The 21,709-nt window shown below is 40.0% G+C and overlaps 2 protein-coding genes across 2 annotated transcripts in view; both read left to right on the top strand.

The window, feature by feature from the left end:
• Positions 1–14,651, top strand: part of TMEM202 (transmembrane protein 202) — a 46,505-nt gene extending 31,854 nt beyond the window's left edge. The window contains exon 6 of the mRNA XM_057542675.1: positions 14,437–14,651. Coding sequence (XP_057398658.1) covers positions 14,437–14,651 — 215 coding nt within the window. The remainder of the gene's footprint in view (positions 1–14,436) is intronic.
• Positions 14,652–14,654: 3 nt separating this feature from the next.
• ARIH1 (ariadne RBR E3 ubiquitin protein ligase 1) overlaps positions 14,655–21,709 on the top strand; it is a 126,948-nt gene continuing 119,893 nt past the window's right edge. Inside the window, exon 1 of the mRNA XM_057542786.1 lies at positions 14,655–15,354. Within this exon, the coding sequence (XP_057398769.1) occupies positions 14,986–15,354 (369 nt within the window). The 5' untranslated portion in view covers positions 14,655–14,985. The remainder of the gene's footprint in view (positions 15,355–21,709) is intronic.

Here is a 21,709-nt window from a genome sequence, read left to right as displayed (position 1 = left end):
AAATATCCTAATTCCCAATACTCTCTGCTGTTTAAGAGAAATTATGCATATGAAGATTATGCATAACCCCATCATAGAAGAAAGGTTCTATCTAGATGAGGTCCATAGAACTCTTAGGAGTGCTATTATTGTTATGGTAACTTTGAACAAATCTCTCTGGAAAAAGTGGGGACAAAATGCCATAAATACTCGGAGAAAAGCCTCTTTGTTTACCACTGGTAAACAAGGATGCCTGCAACTACCACCTGAAATTGTTGTGGCTCTGACTCCAGGACCAAACTTTCTGGCCTTTAACTGTTTGGTAGGATGTTACAGATCACACCATACTTAGGCCAGCTTTTTAAGAGTATAAAGTGAGGTTTGTAAAATAACTAATCGCTATAGGAAGATTTGTCTTAGAGTGTTTCGCAGTTCCATACACTTACTGCCCAATGTCCTGGCTCCATTCCTTCCCAGCACCTGTCAGTCTCTCTTTTGCCTAGTTTTCCCCAAAGAAGCCTGATACATCTTCTTAATCCCTTGCTATTTCTATGCACACTTCTGATTTCAGCTCTTTTCTTCAGTTGCCCTGGACAGATAAGTATGTAAAGGTGGCTCTCTTGCCTTGGCTCAGGGAACATGGTCTTTGAAGCCTATTCCTCCTAAGACTGTAAGGCTCACAATTCCACCGTAGCCCAGATCTCTACAGAGATTTGGGTCCATCATTTATTTAAAATTCTCCTATGATCCCATTTCCTTCTGGTTATCTTGCTCTAACTCACTCATACCTAGTTTGTTTCCCTCTCCAGCCCCTGCCCTCTTCTCTCTTCCCAGCCGCCACATATAAATTCAACTTCTTTGACCCCTCCTTCTACAATTCTTCAGTCACACTCCTGACTAGCATGTTTTCATGTAAAAACTCTATTTACACTGAATAATAAATAGCTAATGTTTATTAAATACTTACTATGTGTCAGGCAATGTAATAAGCAGTTTACATGTAATATCTCAATCTTTCCACACTTCAAGAAATAAATTCTACCAGTGCCTCCATTTTACAGCTGAGACCCAGAAAGATTAATTGACTTACGTAAAATCACATAGCTATGGGACTTCCCCGGTGGGAAGACTCCGTGCTCCCAATGCAGGGGGCCCGGGATCGATCCCTGGTCGGGGAGCTAGATCTCGCACGCATACCTCAGCAAAGAAGCCCGCATGCCGCAACTAGAGATCCCACCTGCAGCAACTAAGACCCAGTGCAGCCTAAATAAATAAATATTAAAAAAAAAAAAAAAAGAAAAAAAAAGCAGAGCTAGTTAGGTGGTGACCCAGAATTTGAAACAAACACTTTGACTCCAGAGCTTCTACTATATTGCCTCCCATAAGAGCAAAGATTAAAGGTAAAAAGCAGTAGATTAAGAAGAAAGAGGTGAGAGTCTTAAGTTTTTCTTTTTTTTGTCACTAACTAGTTAGTAATATCACCATGGGCAAATCACAGTCTTTCTAATTTTCTTATTCATAAAGTAAAGAGATTGAAGTAGAGATAACTAGTACCTCATTTCATAATATTCTGTGGTCCTATGGTGTGAAAAACGTATTTTCAGATTTTTTTTTCTGACATGATGGGCTTTGGAATTTCACCCTCCTCTCCCATATTTTCATATTTATTCCAGTACTGGCTTACATAATAACAATGAAATACAGGTATATGTTCTATTTCTGTAAAGCAAAATGAATAAAACTTTAGAAAATTTCACATCTCATCCCTATTTATCTGGCATTTTTAGATCTGATTCTCAGTGATGGCATAAGGTATTTAAACGCGGAAAATGATTGCAGTTTTGCCCAGGAAATCAGTGTTTATTTGGTATACACCATATAGTTTCCACGGCTGTAACAATTGTTTGTTACATGTTGATCTCTGAAAGAGCAATCTATTCCATTATCATTTTTTTCTGATTCCATGTTCCTATTTATTTCTTGAATTCATTTTTCCTCATATTTATCACCCTAATTCCATTTACTTTTAAGAATTAAGGTTGAATTAGGAATTTTAACGACTCCAAAACTAAAACTTCTTATTCCTTTAAGCTGAAATATGTTAAGAGGATCACCAAGGTCGGGAGGGGCGGGGAGAGAGAGAGAGAGCAGGCAGGGATAAAAGAGTAAAGCCCTTTTGCAAATAGGCATACTTAACACAAACTGAGAGCAGGTCCTTCAATCTCTGTGAGTCTTCAATCCTATAAGAATTAAAGTGTATTTGCTTGCTACTTTTTTCATTCTTTGGAAAACCTTTTAACTACCATTATAGTTATTTTGGCATTTTGCATCTTCTTTTTTTGGAGAAGTCAGTGGTAAAGGGGAAATTAAACTTAAAAAATTACCAGTTAAGCATACCTATTGTAGAAATATAAGAAAATATAGGTAAATAAGAAAAGAAAAATCTCTTTAACTGAAATGAGATGGTTGCACAACTCTGTAAATGTATTTAAAATCCTTTGATTGTACATTTAAAATAGGTGGATCTTATGATTAGTAAATGAAAACTTAATAAAGTTTTAGAAATTCCCTTAACTCGCTCGCACAAATGCACATACACAACCTAGGACCATCCTTTAACACTGCTTTGCAGCTGCTTTTTCTTCCCTGTTTAACCACACAGTATGACCATCTTTCCAGATCAATTCATAGTTTTCTATCATATAGTATTTTTGTTTTGTTTTTGTTTTATTTAAATAAATTTATTTATTTATTTGGCTGCGTTGGGTCTTCGTTGCTGCGCGCAGGCTTTTCTCTAGTTGTGGCAAGTGTCGTTTTGGTGCACAGGCTTAGTTGCAGTAGCTCCTCTTGTTGTGGAGCATGGGCTGTAGGCACATGGGTTTCAGTAGTTGTGGCATGCAGTCTCAGCAGTTGTGGCTCGTGGGCTCTAGAGCGCAGGCTCAGTAGTTGTGGTGCACGGGCTTAGTTGCTCCGTGGCATGTGGGATCTTCCTGGACCAGGACTCGAACCCGTGTCCCCTGCATTGGCAGGCGGATTCTTAACCACTGTGCCACCAGGGAAGTCCCTATCATATAATTTTAAATGGTAGCATAGTTTTCAATTTTTGTATTATATTATATTATAATTTGTTTAACCAATCATTCCTTGAACATTTTGCAGCCAGATTCGGGTACAAATTTCCTTAGGTTAAGTTGCTAGAAGAATTATATGCTCATTTTAAGATTTTTCATACTTATAAATTGCCCTCTAGAAAAGCTGTACTCCTACAAAGTGTCATTCTATCCCTGTTTCTCTCCCATCAAATCAGTATTAGCATTTTATAAAATCTCTACCATTCTGACAGGTGAAAATGAAATATTGGTATTAATTTCCATTTCAGTTACTAATAAAGTTAACCTTTTGGGGTCATTTATTGGACATTTGTATTTCAGCTTATGTCTTAGTACATCCCTCAAACACACTAGTATGTGTATATATGAATGTTTCTTATTAATTCATGTGAGACTTGTATACATTAAACATAAGTAACACTGGGACTTCCCTGGTGGTGCAGTGCAGGGGTCCCCAACCCCCGGGCCGTGGACCTACCAGTCTGTGGCCTGTTAGGAACCAGGCTGCACAGCAGGAGGTGAGCAGCAGGAGAGTGAGCAAAGCTTCATCTGCCGCTCCCCATCACTCCCCATAGCTTGCATTACCACCTGGACCATCCCCCTCACCCCCCGCCCCCATTCGTGGAAAAATTGTCTTCCACAGAACCAGTCCCTGGTGCCAAAAAGGTTGTGGACCTCTGGTCCAGTGGGTAAGACTCTGTGCTCCCAATGCAGGGGGCCTGGGTTCAATCCCTGGTCCAGGAAGATCCCACTGCCGCGGAGCAACTAAGCCTGTGTGCCACAACTACTGAGCCTGCACCCTAGAGCCCGTGAGCCACAACTACTGAGCCTGTGTGCCACAACTACTGAACCCGCATGCCTAGAGCCTATGCTCCACAGCAAGAGAAGCCACTGCAATGAGAAGCCTGTGCACCACAACAAAGAGTAGCCCCCGCTCACCACAACTAGAGAAAGCCTGTGGGCATCAATGAAGACCCAATGCAGCCAAAAATAAATAAAATTTTTTTAAAAATTAAAAAAAAATACAGGCATATAAGAAGAGTGCAGCAACATGTTTCAACAATTTGACAAATGAATAATGGTCTGTACTCTTCAAAGGGCAACTGTTTTAAAATTGACTGAGTAATTATCTGTGTATATTCTCAGGTCTAAAACAAAACATTGTACATTTCCTGTGTCCAATAATGATAATGTAATGAGTCCGTTCCATTAAGTCAGGTAATCGTTACAATCCACTGAGGAAAATCCTATTTTTCTTCTTTTTTTTTTTTTTTAAGATGGGAAGACAGACTCTTAAGAGGTTAAGTAACTTGCCTAAGGTCATATACTTAATTAGTGGGGCTTCTAGCTCTGGAGCCTACGGGCTGACTGCCACACAATAGTGCCTCTCAAAGTTAGCAGAGTAATATTCACTTTTTCAAAACATCCCTCTGACCCTCTGCACCTGCAACCTCCCACATACAATCACCTAGAAGAAAAAAAAGACTCAGAGCTCATATATACAGTTTGTTATCATTCACAGAAAATGTGTCTGCATATAATTGCTTTGCTTTATGTAAAAATATACTAATCAATAACTTATAACTATACCATTTTAATAACATTTAGAGACAACGTAATGATTATAGTTATTTTTATTGACCTTTCAAACTCTTTAAAATGGGAACTCTGTTCAGTGCTTTAGAATTTGAGTATGTCAAAACATGCATCCAACAGGCTAAATTACCTTTTCATGAAAGCAAAATGTGAAGCAGCTTATAAAGAATTCTGGACTGTACAAGAAGTCATATATCACAAGCCCTCCATTATTACTATTACATTATTACTTCTAACTATGAGGGTATAGTTAGAAGACAGAATTGAAAAACCAGTTCTTGCCACCTTACAAAAAACTATAAAGAGTGGCATCTGGTTCCTGGAGCTGGAAGAGGTGACTATGCTTTTTAAATCGTGGTATTGTCTCAAATAAAACAAATGGAAAAAAAAATAAGAGAGAAACAAAAAAAGAAGAAAAAAAAAAGTTTTCATTTCTGAATGCTCTGGGGCTAGGTGGACCTGTCAGATGCTGCTGTTTCTGTGTTCCCTTGGTTACTGCAATCTTCAGGCCCTTAAGGCTTTTCCATTTTGTTCCTTGCTACAGTCTTTCACTCATTCATAAACAGGCTGCATTGTATCAGGTGTGTCCAATGTGTTGAATTCCAACATCAATCCTCTCTTGCCATGAACTATTCAAAGCTGGCGGACCACTGAGGATGTGAGAGGTGAGCTGGGCATTTGCCCTAGAGAAACCCCAGATAAGGGGTGTGGTGGAGAACATGCACATCAGGTCCCCTCCTCCTCTCCCACACAACCTTCAAGTTTTCATGGTGACCTAGAAGAATTAACAGGTAAGAACACTAATGTTGATATAATGTCAGCAAGATTCAATCAACACACTGAGGTAAGAAGACAATGTCTATTGGTTTATAGCTTTAGGTTTGTATTAATTCATTCCAACATTATCAAAAGCTTGGAAGTGTGTTGGTAATGGGAGATACATAGACAACTCATGTTCTAGGCATCAAGTGACGACTTTGGAATGGCTTAGAAAACAGTAGTCTTGAAGTGTATGTATTAGTTGGGGGTAAAGAATGATTGGGAAGGATGTCAGGCAGAGGGAATAGCAGATGCAAAAGCTCGGAGGTATGAGAAAGTCCAGCATATAATGCTTTCTTAGAACACCTCAGTTTAGTGACTTCTGTCTCTTGTAAACTCCTTAGCACGTACCATCTGTGCCATTCTTCTTGGTTTGTCACAGTTACCATTTTTATAACCAACTTTTCCATTAAATTTAAATCTCTTTCCCTTTAATAATGATTTCTTAGATGGCAGGGTTCTTCTTATTTAAATCTCTCCAGAATGTGTAGAAAGGTGCTTTGCACTGGGTGGTCACTAATAAGTAACTATTGATGGGTTGACAAAAAAAAAATTGTGACATGTATTTTAAGTTTTCTTTAAAACCAATAAGGTTGTATCTGCAAGATTAAAGCGGGACTACTTGGATTGAAGATAACACACTTGTTTATTCACTATTCTATTTTTATTACCTCTTTCCAAGAGGAACAAACATTGCATACAGTCCATGTTTATGCCGCCAATCTGGACAACAGTAGGCTTGATACCAATTATTTGATTATAACAAATACAAAAACACATTTAAGGAATAATCTCTTATTACAATTACTGAGAATTGTATGGAAAAAGCAGTGGGCTTGGACTCTGAAAACTTGGACTTGAATCAAAGCTCTGTCACCTGTGGTGAATTTTGGCAAATTACTTTTCGACTTTTCCTCACCCATAAAATTAAGCATCCCAACTTCTAAACAACGGACACTGCAGAAATACAAAGCATCCTAAGGGACTACTACAAGCAACTCTATGCCAATAAAATGGACAACCTGGAAGAAACAGACAAATTCTTAGAAAGGTATAACCTTCCAAGACTGAACCAGGAAGAAATAGAAAATATGAACAGACCAATCACAAGTAATGAAATTGAAACTGGGATTTAAAATCTTCCAAAAAAAATCCAGGGCCAGATGGCCTCACAGGTGAATTCTATCAAACATTTAGAGAAGAGCTAACACCCATCCTTCTCAAACTCTTCCAAAAAATTGCAGAGGAAGGAACACTCCCAAACTCATTCTATGAGGCCATCAACACCCTGATACCAAAACCAGACAAAGATACCACAAAAAAAGAAAATTACAGACCATATCACTGATGAATATAGATGTAAAAATCCTCAACAAAATACTAGCAAACAGAATCCAACAACACATTAAAAGGACCATACACCATGATCAAGTGGGATTTAACCCAGGGATGCAAGGATTCTTCAATATACGCAAATCAATCAATGTGATACACCATATTAACAAATTGAAGAATAAAAACCATATGATCATCTCAATAGATGCAGAAAAAGCTTTTGACAAAATTCAACACCCATTTATGATAAAAAACTCTCCAGAAAGTGGGCATAGAGGGAACCTACCTCAACATAATGAAGGCCATATACGACAAACCCACAGCAAACATCATTCTTAATGGTGAAAAACTGAAAGCATTTCCTCTAAGATCAGGAACAAGACAAGGATGTCCACGCTCGCCACTATTATTCAACATAGTTTTGGAAGTCCTAGCCACGGTAATCAGAGAAGAAAAAGAAATAAAGGGAATACTAATTGGAAAAGAAGAAGTAAAACTGCCACTGTTTGCAGATGACATGATACTATACATAGAGAATCCTAAAGATGCCACCAGAAAACTACTAGAGCTAATCAATGAATCTGGTAAAGTTGCAGGATACAAAATTAATGCACAGAAATCTCTTGCATTCCTATACATGAACAACAAAAGATCAGAAAGAAAAATTAAGGAAACAATCCCATTCAACAATCCCATTGCAATGAAAAGAATAAAATACCTAGGAATAAACCTACCTAAGGAGGTAAAAGACCTGTACTCAGAAAACTATAAGACACTGATGAAAGAAATCAAAGATGATACAAACAGATGGAGAGATATACCATGTTCTTGGATTGGAAGAATCAATATTGTGAAAATGACTATTCTACCCAAAGCAATCTACAGATTCAATGCAATCCCTATCAAATCACCAATGGCATTTTTTACAGAACTAGAACAAAAAACTCTTAAAATTTGTATGGAGACACAAAAGACCCCGAATAGCCAAAGCAGTCTTGAGGGAAAAAAATGGAGCTGGAGCAATCAGACTCCCTGACTTCAGACTATACTATAAAGCTACAGTAATCAAGACAATATGGTACTGGCACAAAAACAGAAATATAGATCAATGGAACAGGATAGAAAGCCCAGAGATAAACCCACACACCTATGGTTGACTAATCTGTGAAAAAGGAGGCAAGGATATACAATGGAGAAAAGACAGACTCTTCAATAAGTGGTGCTGGGAAAACTGGACAGCTACATATAAAAGAATGAAATTAGAACACTCCCTAACACCATGCACAAAAATAAAGTCAAAATGGATTAGAGACCTAAATGTAAGACCAGACACTATAAAACTCTTAAAGGAAAACACAGGAAGAACACCCTTTGACATAAATCGCAGCAAGATCTTTTTTGATCCACCTCCTAGAGTAATGGAAATAAAACCAAAAATAAACAAATGGGACCTAATGAAACGTAAAAGCTTTTGCAAAGCAAAGGAAACTACAAACAAGACGAAAAGACAACCCTCAGAATGGGAGAAAATATTTGCAAACAAATCAACGGACAAAGGATTAATCTCCAAAATATATAAACAGCTCATGCAGCTCAATATTAAAAAAACAAACAACCCAATCCAAAAATGGGCAGAAGACCTAAAAAGACATTTCTCCAAAGAAGACATACAGATGGCCAAGAAGCACATGAAAAGCTGCTCAACATCACTAATTATTAGAGAAATGCAAATCAAAACTACAATGAGGTATCACCTCACACCAGTCAGAATGGACATCATCAGAAAATCTACAAACAACAAATGCTGGAGAGGGTGTGGAGAAAAGGGAACTCTCTTGCACTGTTGGTGGGAATGTAAATTGATACAGCCACTATGGAGATCAGTATGGAGGTTCCTTAAAAAACTAAAAATAGAATTACCATATGACCCACCTCAATCCCACTACTGGGCATATACCCAGAGAAAACCGTAATTCAAAAAGACACATGCACCCCAATGTTCATTGCAGCACTATTTACAATAGCCAGGTCATGGAAGCAACCTAAATGCCCATCGTCAGATGAATGGATAAAGAAGAGGTGGTACATATATACAATGGAATATTATTCAGCAATAAAAATGAACGAAATTGGGTCATTTGTAGACACATGGATGGATTTAGAGACTGTCATACAGAGTGAAGTAAGTCAGAAAGAGAAAAACAAATATCATATATTAATGCGTATATGTGGAACCTAGAAAAATGGTACAGATGAACCGGTTTGCAGTGCAGAAATTGAGACACAGATGTAGAGAACAAACGTTATGGACACCAAGGGGGGAAAACGGCAGGGGGTGGGGGTGGTAGTGTGATGAATTGGGAGATTGGGATTGACATATATACACTAATATGTATCAAATAGATAACTAATAAGAACCTGCTGTATAAAAAAATAAATAAAATTAAATTCAAAAATTCAAAAAAAAGAATCCCAACTTCTAGATGCAAACTATTACATTTAGAATGGGTAAACAACAAGGTCCTACTGTATAGTACAGGGAACTATATCCAATCTCCTGGGATAAACCATGATGGAAAAGAATATTAAAAAAATAATGTATATATGTGTAAAATTGAGTCACTTTCCTGCACAGCAGAGATGGGCATAACATTGTAAATCAACTATACTTCAGTTAAAAAAGAAAAAGAATCCCAATTTCATGAGATCATAAGGAGCAAATTTAAAAAGTGCATGCACCTACTCTAGCATATAGTAGACACTCAATAATATATTTTCTCACTTTTTGCCCATTCATACATCCATTCATTCAAATACATCCACAGGGCAACACAATAGAGATACGGTAAACCAGAGAAGCATTTCTTTTGCAAACTTTGTTATAAAAGTACTTTTTTGGACTTCCCTGGTGGTCCAATGGTTAAGACTCTGTGCTTCCACTGCAGGGGGCACGAGTTCCATATCTGTTCATGGAAGTGCAGCATGCCTCACGGTGCGGCCAAAAAGAGAAAAAACAAAGAAACAAAAAAACCTTTTTTCTTCAAATGATTAAGTCATGAGGACAAACATATGCTCACTTCTTGGTGGGGTGGGTGATCATTTGCTATTTTTTTGCTGTAATATAAGCACACTATTAGGCCAAATAAATGTGCCTTGAAATTATGGGGAACACAGACACTATGGTTTTGTACACTTGTCTAATTGTATGAGGGCGTGTATGTACTCTATTTCTAGATGCAGCATTATCTTAGCACACATTGTAGATAATTACTTGTTTAAAATCTCTGGTTCAATAATAAAGTCTATAATTCTGTATTCTAGAAGAAAGATAAGGTAGAGAGTGTATTTTAGACAGGCAGCTGCAGTCAGGATTCTCAGGTTCTATTTTTGGTTACTGTATTACTATTTCTACCAGACTTCTAATGAGGCATATAACCTCAGTTTCTCTAAGCTTTATTATTTACCACATAGAACTGGTGGTAGATCTACCTCTCAACAATGGTATAACACTTAATTGTTATTTGTAACAAAATATGAAGTACACAGATGTTTTTAAAGAAATGCAAAGTATTCAATTAGCTTATTAGAATCTCTGCACATTTGCTAAAATTTAATTTTAAATTAAATTTATATTAAAATTAAAATTTCATTTTCTTACCTCCTACCTGGTAAAACACAGGAACAACTAAAGCATTAAAAAACAAACAAACCCCCAAAATGCTGCATTAAAAAAACTTTATAAGCAAAATGACAAAAAGCAATTTCCATTTAGGTTTGGAAATGGTGTTTTAATTAAATCATACACGAATTTTTGGTGAGGTGACCACATCCCAGTTTGTCTGAGATTTCCCCGTTTTAGCACTGAAAATTCCACATCCCAGGAAACCCCAGTTTTGTGCCAACTGGGACAGTTGGTCACCCTAGTGCCCTGCCATTACTAGAGGTTTTTTCATAGCTTACAGCACTATTATCTGCCCTTAGAAAAATTCCAGTGCTATTTTAATTTCTATTTATCTGAAAAGCACTTGCACATTTTTCCTGTTGGAATTTAGTTCATAACTATTTGGTGAGCATATAAATATTTATGAAGTTTTGCTCCATGAGTAGATATTTAATAAATATGTACTAATATTTTTGACCTTATTAGGACATGGGGAAAATGGGAGTACCTAATTACAAAACAATTATTCTTTTGGCACCAAGGAAATATTAACTTGCCTGTTCTTTTTCAAGGAACTTGTCCTGTTGTTGTTTACAGACTACTGTACGTCAACCCAGTAATCACCATAGCTGAGAAGGCAGTAACACAGGTAGTACCTTTAAGATCAAGTCACTTAAAAAAACATTGTATGTGGGTCATCCCTTAGCCAATTTGGGGCCAGAGTGGAGTTGTTATACTGGTTTTCTTTAATAGCGCTATAAACTAACCTGACTCTAAGATATTTTTTTTTTATTAATTAATTTATTTATTTTTGGCTGTGTTGGGTCTTCGTTTCTGTGCGAGGGCTTTCCCTAGTTACGGCTAGCGGGGGCCACTCTTCATCGCGGTGCGCGGGCCTCTCACTATCGTGGCCTCTCTTGTTGCGGAGCACAGGCTCCAGACGCGCAGGCTCAGTAATTGTGGCTCACGGGCCCAGTTGCTACGTGGCATGTGGGATCCTCCCAGACCAGGGCTCGAACCCGTGTCCCCTGCATTAGCAGGCAGACTCTCAACCACTGCGCCGACAGGGAAGCCCTAAGATATTTTTTAAAAATATCAATGGAATGAGTAATGCTGAAAATTTCATTATGATGGTTTACCCATAAATAGGAGACCCCAAAATTCAGAAGCACTATGATAATGACCAAAAAAGGAGTCATCAGACTATGGAAAAGATTTCTAAGAAAAAAGCAGGACAATTTTCTTCCCTGGAAAACAGGGATGACATCGGCCATGTACATACATGTATAATCAAAATAAAATCAATTAAAAGGTTATAAATCCAATTGGCTATTGTTCTTTTTCTGCAAGATGCAAGGTGACTTACAACACTTTTTAAAAGTTTTAATTTTGTGAACATATAACTATGTGCCAGGCACTGTGTCAAGTGCTTTAAATATATTATTCCATTTGCTCCTCACAAATAATCCTATGAGAATAGGAATTATAATCCTCCAAAGTGAAGTTCAGTAATTTGTTCAAAGTTATAGATAACAACTGGAGGGGCAGAGGTAAACTCTGCTCTGTTTCCTCCAGAGCCTAAGCTCTTAAATTTTAGCCTATGCTGCTTCTCAACATTGTTGACATAAACACTGGTGAAATTCTATATCTAGCCCTAACTTCTCTTGACCTTCAGTCTTGTATATTAGCATATGGAACTGCCCTCTCAACATCTCTACCTCGATGTCTAACAAGCATATCAAATTTAACATATTTCAGTAAACAGCACCACCATTCACCCAGTTGCTCAAGCCCCAAATTTAAGAGGCATCCTTGATTCCTCCATCAACCCCAGAGGCAAGCCATCAGCAAATCTGTTGGCTCTACTTTCAAATTATACATGAAACTGATCACTTATCATCATCCCCACTGTCACAACCCTGGCCCAAGCCATTATCATTATTCACCTGGACTACTGAGACAGCCTCATAATTGGTCTCTGCTTTCATAGTCCATTCTCCACAAAGCACCCATAGTTATTAAAAAAATAAAACAACCCACAGATCATATGGTTGCATTCTTCTGCTTAAAATCCTTTAATGCTTCCCATTGTAATAATGTAAACTTCTTAAGATGCCCTACAAGGTCCTACTTGCTCTCTGCCTTGATCTGCCCTCTCTGACTTTATCCCCCAACACTCTCTTTTTGCTCAGTATGCTTCAGTCACATTGGTCCTTATGATGTCAAATGTCTCTGTGATGTAAAGTCACGTACTTTGAGAGGATTTGGAAGGGCAGGATTGGGGATTTGAAAAAACTGGCAAAGGTTTGAAAGAGTTGCCTAGAGTGGGAGAATAATTTAGAAAAATTTAACAGGATTGCTGGGTGGTGTTGATGGTTCAGGTGTGGTAGGTGATTGGAATTTAATAACAGAATGCATGTGATTATGAAAATTTCTCCAATAGTGGTCAGCTGCTCCAGTACCAAAGGGGAGGATGTGAATGGTAAGGTTCACTCAAGATAGGGGTAGATGAAAAGAAAGATGGGGCAAAGGAGTTTAGGGTACTGACAAGCATTGCTGATTTTTTCTGTAGGTATATAATAGTGGGGATGAGAAGGGTTACTAGTGTCCTTAACTTGCCCCAGGTGTGGCAACAACCTAGAATCGCTAAATAGAATCAAAGGACCAAGACCTACCAGCATTGATGTTAAAAGCTTTAATTTGCAAATCCTAAGATTGTTTTAGGAAATCTGATTATTAAAAAATTTACAAAGTGGACAAATTAGTAGAGGCTTATGCACATTATAAAGGAAATTTTCACTTTTCAGAATCAGTTTCCAAAAGGAACTTGTAGGTTGAACGGTAAGGTTTATAAGTAAGTTAGGTATTCAGACTTTAAAAGATTTCCAGTCTGGCCAGTCCTTCAAGTTATCCCAAGAAGGAGTTTTCTCATGCCTCTTCTTCCTTCAGAACATTTCTCTGGTTCTCCCGTCCCACTTACAAAGATTTAAGCCTACTGTTCGAATGTCATAAAATACTCTTACTGTCCTGGTCACTAACTTGCTTAATATTTTGCCATTTACCCTGCTTGCACTTTAAGCTCCCCAAACTAAACTACTTTACACCTACTGTGCTATTGCTTTTGTTCTTTTCTCAGGCTAGACCATCTTCCTTACCTTCTCTGTTAAAACTCCTAGCCATCCATCAACACTCAGCTCACACAGCACATTTCCAGATAAGAGACAAGCACTATCTCTGCTTTATTTGGTCTCTGTAGATATTTCTATTATTGTCTGTATTGTGTTGTCTTACAATGCATTTTATATACAATGCAGTATATAATACATATTATGCATTATAAAGTACTTTTATGATTGATATTTAAGGTCACCTAGGCGCTAAAATAGAGCAAGTGTTCTGTGGTCTTGGTCAAGTCTCTTTCCCTTTGAGTCTCAGGTATAAAATGGGTACTGTGGCTCCGTGAAGATGAGAAATATATATGTAAACCCCTCACACGGTGCTCATTTAAGGCAAGCCATGACTGTAACATTGTTTAGGGCCTTGAATAGGTGCTTGATAGACTGAGTTCAGGAAACGCTTCTTTTAAATGACGTCACTATAGGCGACTTAAAAATCACAGCACGTCTGTACAGAATCAAATGAATTACTTAAAACGAGGTTCACCTGCTACACAGTTTAGACTATTTGCATAAAACAGAATTCACTGAGCAGCCCAGGCAACAGGAATATTAGCTGAACAGCCGAGGTCTTCCTGAAATTACTCCAGGACGGGCGGGAAGGGTCTCCCCGGCCCGGTGGGAAGGCAACCTTCCCCCACGGACTGCGCGAGGGGCTGGATCCCCATGGCCTGCGGCAAAAACCACCACCTGGGTGGCCCAGGTGCTCCCCCCCCCCCCCCCCCCCCCCCCGCCACCCACCGTCCCCCTCGGTGACCAGGAGGCCACAGCCTCCTCCAGTACACCGTCCGCTGGTGTCGGCCCAAACAGCGTCCGCAGCCGGAACCCAGCCGGCGATTCCCGCCGCGCCGGAGCGCGCCGCACTCCCTGGGCCAGCCCGGGCCGTGGGGTCTCCCCGCACTCCATGCAGGGGCGGCGGGGCGGGGCGCGACTACGTCAAGAGCAGTGACGCGACGACGCAGCGCGACGCGGTGACGCACGCCCCTTTGTTGGCTCAGTAGCAGTAGCAGCGGCCGTGGAGGTAGCGCTGGGGACTGTTTTCCTTCGGGGGCCAGAGCGGAGCCGCGTCTGACTGAGGCGGGCGGCAAGCGGCCCCCTCGCTCCCTCCCTCCCTCCTCCGCGCCCTCCCCGCCGCCGCCAGCCGCCAACCGCCAACCGCCGCGCCCGGGGAGGAGCCGCGGCCCGCGGGGCCGGAGCCAGGCCTGCGTCCGGACATCAGCCGGAGCCGGAGCGAGAGCCGGGGCCTCGGCGTCCCCGCCCTCTCCCCGCCTCAGGGGCCAGCGTCCGCCGGGCCCCCGCGCGTCGCGCCATGGACTCGGACGAGGGCTACAACTACGAGTTCGACGAGGACGAAGAGTGCAGTGAGGAGGACAGCGGCGCCGAAGAGGAGGAGGACGAGGACGACGACGAGCCGGACGATGATAACCTGGATCTGGGCGAGGTGGAGCTGGTGGAGCCCGGGCTGGGCGTCGGCGGGGAGCGGGACGGACTGCTGTGCGGGGAGACGGGCGGCGGCGGCGGCAGCGCTCTGGGGCCCGGCGGTGGTGGCGGTGGAGGCGGCGGCGGCGGCGGGCCGGGGCACGAGCAGGAGGAGGATTACCGCTACGAGGTGCTCACGGCCGAGCAGATTCTGCAACACATGGTGGAATGTATCCGGGAGGTCAACGAGGTCATCCAGGTGAGGGTGGCCCCGGCGCGGGCTGGACCGGGACGGACCCGGGAGCAGATTCGGGTGGTCCGCGCGGCCCCAAGGGGCAGGCCTGGGCCTGGTGCGCAGCCCAGCCCGGTGCCTCCCGGCCCAGTCTCCTCCGCTGTCTCTGCTGGGGATAGAGCAGACATTCGCCGGGTGTGGGGAGGTGCGCTGGGGGCGGTGCTTTCCAGGTCCTGCTATGGCGGAGGCCTCCGGCTGCCTAAGACTTCTCTTACGGGCAATTCCTGCCTGTCCCTGGGCCGGGTGTCCTTCCTCTGGCCCTAGGAGCGCCTATAGGGGCGGGGCGTAGGTGGGGTGGAGGAGAGCTGAAGAACTGGGCCCTTAAGACGGTTTCCTCGGCCTTCAGTCTCACTTGAGAACTTTTGGAAGGGGTTAGAGTAGGCCTAAGAGCTGCTTGGTGTACGGTTGCCCCAAGTGGGCACCAGTTAATAAAGAAATGGATCTGCTTGGCAGTCTTAAGTGCCTACTTAAAGATGGGGGAAGGGAACTATTTCTCGGAAGAGGTGCTGATGGGTCTTCTTTTCTGATGGTGAGGCTTCTGCTTGCCTCTTTTTAAGTCTTTGCTATTCTTTTGGGTCCTGACTACTACTTTTTTCAGTTGTAGCATACTTAAAGCTGTTGGAATAGTTGCTGCAGCTTGCACACCCAGCCTTGCAGCTAAAACCACAGCAAAACGCAGTGTTATTGTGTAATATTGGACAGGACTCTGCTGTGAGTTAGCAAGTGGAGACTTTATGCTTCTGGACTCCTTTTCTCTGATAATTTGTATTTCGTGGTCAGTAAGTTGGGCTCGGTTTAAGTTGATAACCATATCTCATTTAACCTTCTCGTGGGTTAGATTTTGCGTTTTTGAACTTTAGGAAACCAAAAGTTTACATTTATTTGGAGAAAACAGTTATGATGAGGGGTCAGGGGTATGACTGAAGAATAAAAATGGAGTCTTGATTCAGTGCAACTCTTAGAAAACACTAGTTACATGAAATGAAACACTGTGTACGTGAGCAGCAGGTTACTGTTGCCTTCTGGTATGTCATTTTTTTTCTCCCTTAAAATTGGTTGGCCAATATTCACTGGCAAATTAGCAGTATGTCACTGCCTACTTGTTGAGTTTGCATGATTAATAGATTTTTACAGTACTGTTTAGTAAGCGACACTTTCTTTTGAAAGTGGAACCATCTATTTAGGCCTATTTGAAGAGAGTGTTTTGAATAATAGTAAAAAAAAAAATCTGAAAATCTAGTACTATTACTAAAGAGTGGAAATCTCAAATTTTCTATAGATGATGTAGTTTGAGGAGGAAATTGAAGGGTTGTAGAAGAAAGATAAGTTTTACTGCTCTTTCTGATCCTAAAAATATGACAGTTGAGTTCTTAGGTCGCTAAATTGAGACATTTTCTTTTTTTGAGGAAACTGAATTTACAATGAAACCCTGAATTCTCTTTTCATTTATTTACGATATAAAGTATATAGTAAATCTATATAAAATCTGATGTTTTCAAACTTTGTACCTAGCTTATTGGCATTTTAATTAACTTTAAAAATTCATGGATATTATTTAACTTTTTAATTTATAGTCTGTGTTCATGTAGGTAAATCTCATCCAGCTTTTTCAGCTCTTAGGTGTGTCCTTAATCACTGAGGCCAAACCTTACAAGTTCTTTATGTCACTTCTGGAACAGAGATGTAGCTAATGCATGTGACATCATTTTTTCTTTGTTAGTTTAGGGGAAAAGGAATAAAAGCGGATGAATTGAACTAAGGAGACCTACAAAATACTAGGGATTTTTTTACATGTCCTACTTTAATCATGTTTTCATGCTGGATTTTTGATACAACTCTTTTTTTCCTCGTTTGCTTCATGTTAAGCATGCTCTTAAGTAGGATTGCTGAAATAAGTATCTTTCCTTTGTTAAAAGTTCATATTTAGAAATATCAGTAAATCAAAGGATAGGATTTATCCCAGACCGTTTTTTCTCCAAATGGTATACACTAGGCAAATGGTACACTAAACTAGGCTTTGGTTATGTTATAGGTTATTTATGTTAATAGATTTAAACTTAAAAAGTTACACAGGTAACACATTACATTGTAAGAAAAAACTGATGGCGGTAAGGAGAAAAAAAAAGACAAAAGAATTATTTTGCCTGACACTGGGAGAGATACACCAGAATTTGAACTGTAGTAATTGTTCCAGACCTGTGGATACACTGTACATATTCTTTTTTTAATAATAACACAGTCAGGGCTTCCCTGGTGGCGCAGTGGTTGAGAATCTGCCTGCTAATGCAGGGGACACGGGTTCGAGCCCTGGTCTGGGAAGATCCCACATGCCACGGAGCAGCTGGGCCCGTGAGCCACAATTGCTGAGCCTGCGCGTCTGGAGCCTGTGCCCCGCAACGGGAGGGGCCGCGATGGAGAAAGGCCCGCGCACCGCGATGAAGAGCGGTCCCCGCACCGCGATGAAGAGTGGCCCCCGCTTGCCGCAACTGGAGAAAGCCCTCGCACGAACCGAAGACCCAATACAGACAAAAATAAATTAATTAATTAATTAAAAAAAAAAAATAATAATAATAATAACACAGTCAAACTTTGTGTTCTCTTTATGTTTTCAGTAGAAAAAAGCAGGTTACAAAAACAGGAGTGTCAGTTTTCTCCTGCCAATGAGTAATTATTTTTCAAGTGCTTACACAATTACATATCTAAACTAATTTATTTAATCAATCTGTTTTTATTGGTCTTCCTTTTTATTGTCCAGTTTCCATTTTTTGTAAACCTCATTGGGAATATGCTTATAGATATATCTTTGAATGTTTTATTTTCTTAGGATAAATTGAATTGCTGAGTCAAAGAATTTGCTTATTTTCAACCATTTGATACATATTACCACATTGCTTTCAGAAAGATTATCATTTTTTAAATATGCTTTTTTTAAACTGATGAGGTTGAACTTTTAATGTGTTTATTGGGCACTGGTATTTCTTTCATAAATTGCCCTTTGCTTTTGCTCACTTTACCCCCTTTTGGGATGTTTATCTTTTATTGATTTGTAAGTCCTGTTTATATTCAAAGAGCCTTTAAGTTTTTCAATTAAAACTAATGTTGGTTTAATATGACAGTAAGTTTTAAGTAAGTTTAAAAACCATTGTTTTACTTAGTTCACATCAGGGAGCTTACTGTTAATTCTAGAAAATTTAAATCCCCTTCTTCCCAGTGCTACTTTTGAATCAGTTATGTTAGTGGATTTGAAAATAAATGTGCAGGAGAAAAAGATTGAATGTCAAAAGGATGCCAAGTTAATTTAATCTTTCCTGGGGGAATTTGATTACTTTTTCTGGGCAACAACAGATTAATACTGTTATTTGTAGATATCTGTGGGTTAGTTCTAGTCTTCAATCAAGTAAGTTAACACTTTTTCTTTTAGAAAGCTCTTCGTTTTCTGGCTTTCTGTAACTCTTGTTATAGTTTGTCTAATTTGGTCTTGTTTTATTAAAACTCTTTGTGGCTACTTAGCTTACCTTTTGAACTTTTAAGAAAAGATCAGAGATGTTCTTTAACATATAGTAATGATAGAGAAGTGCTTAAAGCCCCTAATTTACCTAGCTACATTTACTTAACTAGTATTGTTCATATTAAAGTGGTTAATAATAATACAGTGGTTATCTAACGTAATTGCCTAAATAGCTAAGTAATTTATTAAACTAACACTACGCAACTCTGCAGTTGATGGATGTTTAAATTTGCTGTTTTGTGTTTCCACAGCAATCTTTAGCAGATGTTGGTTGTGCCTTGTGTCTGTGCTGGTCACTCTAGAGGACATGGTTCTTGCCTAAGAAGCATATGGAGGTGGGGAACATAGAGGTCCTTGGGCTCCATATCCAGAGATTGTTATCCATTAGTCAGGTCTGAATTGGAGCCTAAGCATCTCTATATTTTTAGCCACTCTAGTGACAGTTCCGAACCACTGGAATAGTCATAGTTCATCCAGTGTCATGATTTTGACTCACTCAGGGAGAATGAGTAGAGTGAGAAGGTCAAGTAACCCTTAGGAATACTACGTTTAAAGGCTGTGCTGAGGAAGAGGCGCATGGGGCTGTTGGATGTGAGTGGTCAGAGAGGAGGCATAAAGAGAAGTGGGTGGGCGTCTTCCTATTATTTATTATTCTAAATAACCTGTTTTAAAGACAACAGAAATATGTAACCTTTATGAGGGAAATTTTCTGTTGGCTGTTGATTTGAAATCTTTAATATTATTTCACCCATTTATTTATTTAATTAAAATATTTAATTAAAGAGCTTCTAAGGTGAGGTTTCATGCATAAATTAGAGACAGTATAGTCCAGTGTATTGTGTATTGGCACAGGAGTCAGTTCTAGCCACTGCTTTTCCTAACTGGCAAGTTAATTTACATCTCAGAACCTTCGGGTTTTGTTTTCCTTTGCCTGTTTTTTGGATCTGGAAAGTTAAAACAGGAGTAATGAACTAATAATGGATTGGTCTTTTTTACATTAATGCTTTGTTTTTCTAACATCCTTTTAAAACCTCAGTGAGTTGGAGGTGCTCATTGTTTCCAAGAAATTGAATTCAAGTGGTTGTATCAAGATGAATTTAAATTTTTTAACTTTTGGGGTGGGGGAGAGGGGAAGTAGTGTGTTTGTATGTATTTTGAAGCTATTAAGGTGTTTGTTGTGGTTTATTCCTCTTGAACTTTTATCTTTTCCCAGCTGATCTCCTTGAACTATAGGCTTTAAATTACATTAATTCTTTTTTATTTATTTATTTATTTATTTATTTATGGCTGTGTTGGGTCTTCGTTTCTGTGCGAGGGCTTTCTCCAGTTGTGGCTCACGGGCCTAGTTGCTCCGCGGCATGTGGGATCCTCCCAGACCAGGGCTCGAACCCGTGTCCCCTGCATTGGCAGGCAGATTCTCAACCACTGCGCCACCAGGGAAGCCCCACATTAATTCTTTTTGAATCACTTATGGCATTAGACCTGTGAATCAGAAACTAAGGGGGTGGGCTCCAGCAGTCTCTTTTAACAAGCATTCCAGGTGATGCTGATGCAAGCTAAAGTTTGAGAACCACTGGTCTAGTTGAAATTTAACAGCAATATTTCTCCATGTGTAATGACTAGTGATAAATTACTAGAGAGTGGGTTAATGATGGAAGGCAGATTGTTTAAGAAACTAATAAAAGGAAAATTTCAAGAGCCTGCACAACACTTACTGGGCTAATCATAGAGGGGATTTGTTATCATTACTGTTATCCTTCAGATTAGGGTGGTTTTTACTCAGTTATTGCAAACATGCAAGCCAAACTAGTGACATCTCACATTCTAGGTTGGAACACTTGGGTTTTCTTCCACCCTTCTTCACCCCCTGGGTTTTTGTTTTTTTTTTTTTAAAACAAAAATAGTTGAGAGAGTTTCTTTAGTTGATACACTGGAAGGGATGTAAGGTCTTGGATACTGTAAATGCAACTGCTCAATACTGTATAACATGTTGAAAATATGAGACTTATTCTCAAGGAGTTCACGGTCTCTGAATTTAGACACTTAAAGCTATTAGGTCAGTGCTAAACGGATAGTAGTAGGTGTTCATGGAAGAGAGATCTGTGGATGTTATCTGGAAGATGCCTAGGATTTAGATGGATAGAACAAATGGATAGGAGCCCTTCTAAGAAATTGAAGTAAGAATGAGGAAAGTGTGTCCCGGTGATGGTGAAGTCAGCTCAGGTAAAACAGAGTTTGTTAATTATGGGTGATACTGTTGTAGAACCTGGGAGGTTTGGTACTATGAACAAAGGTAGGCAGAAGTCATCAGATTACATTACTTTCTTCTGGATTTGACCTGTGGCAGCTGTATGTATTAGTTATCTTTAGCCCTATATTTCTACCAAAACTTAGTGGCTTAAAAACAACAAACATTTATTATCTCACATTTTCTATGGGCCACGATTCTGGCTTCAGCTTAGTTGGGTGCCTCGTCTCAGGGTCCCTTATAAGGCTGCAACCAACATATCAGCTAGATTGCAGTTATCAAGATTTGACTATGGGAAGATCCCATTCCAGGCTCACTTGTGTGGCTGTTGGGCAGGCCTCAGATTTTTCACTGGCTGGTTTTTGGCCAGTTCCTGACATGTGGGCTTCTCCAGAAAGTGGCTTACAACACAGTAGCTTCTTTCCTGTGGGGCGGGGGCCGGGAGGGGGGTGTGTGATAGAGAGCCCCCAAGATGGAAGCCACAGTCTTTTATAACTTCATCTCAGAAGTGACATCCCATCCCTTCGCCATATTCTGCTTGTTTTAAGTGAGTAAGTCCAGCTCAC

Source organism: Balaenoptera acutorostrata, chromosome 3 (assembly GCF_949987535.1).
Source record: "Balaenoptera acutorostrata chromosome 3, mBalAcu1.1, whole genome shotgun sequence".
NCBI lineage: Eukaryota > Metazoa > Chordata > Mammalia > Artiodactyla > Balaenopteridae > Balaenoptera > Balaenoptera acutorostrata.
The sequence above is the reverse complement of the archived record's forward strand: the minus strand, read 5'-3'. Positions and strand labels throughout refer to the sequence as shown.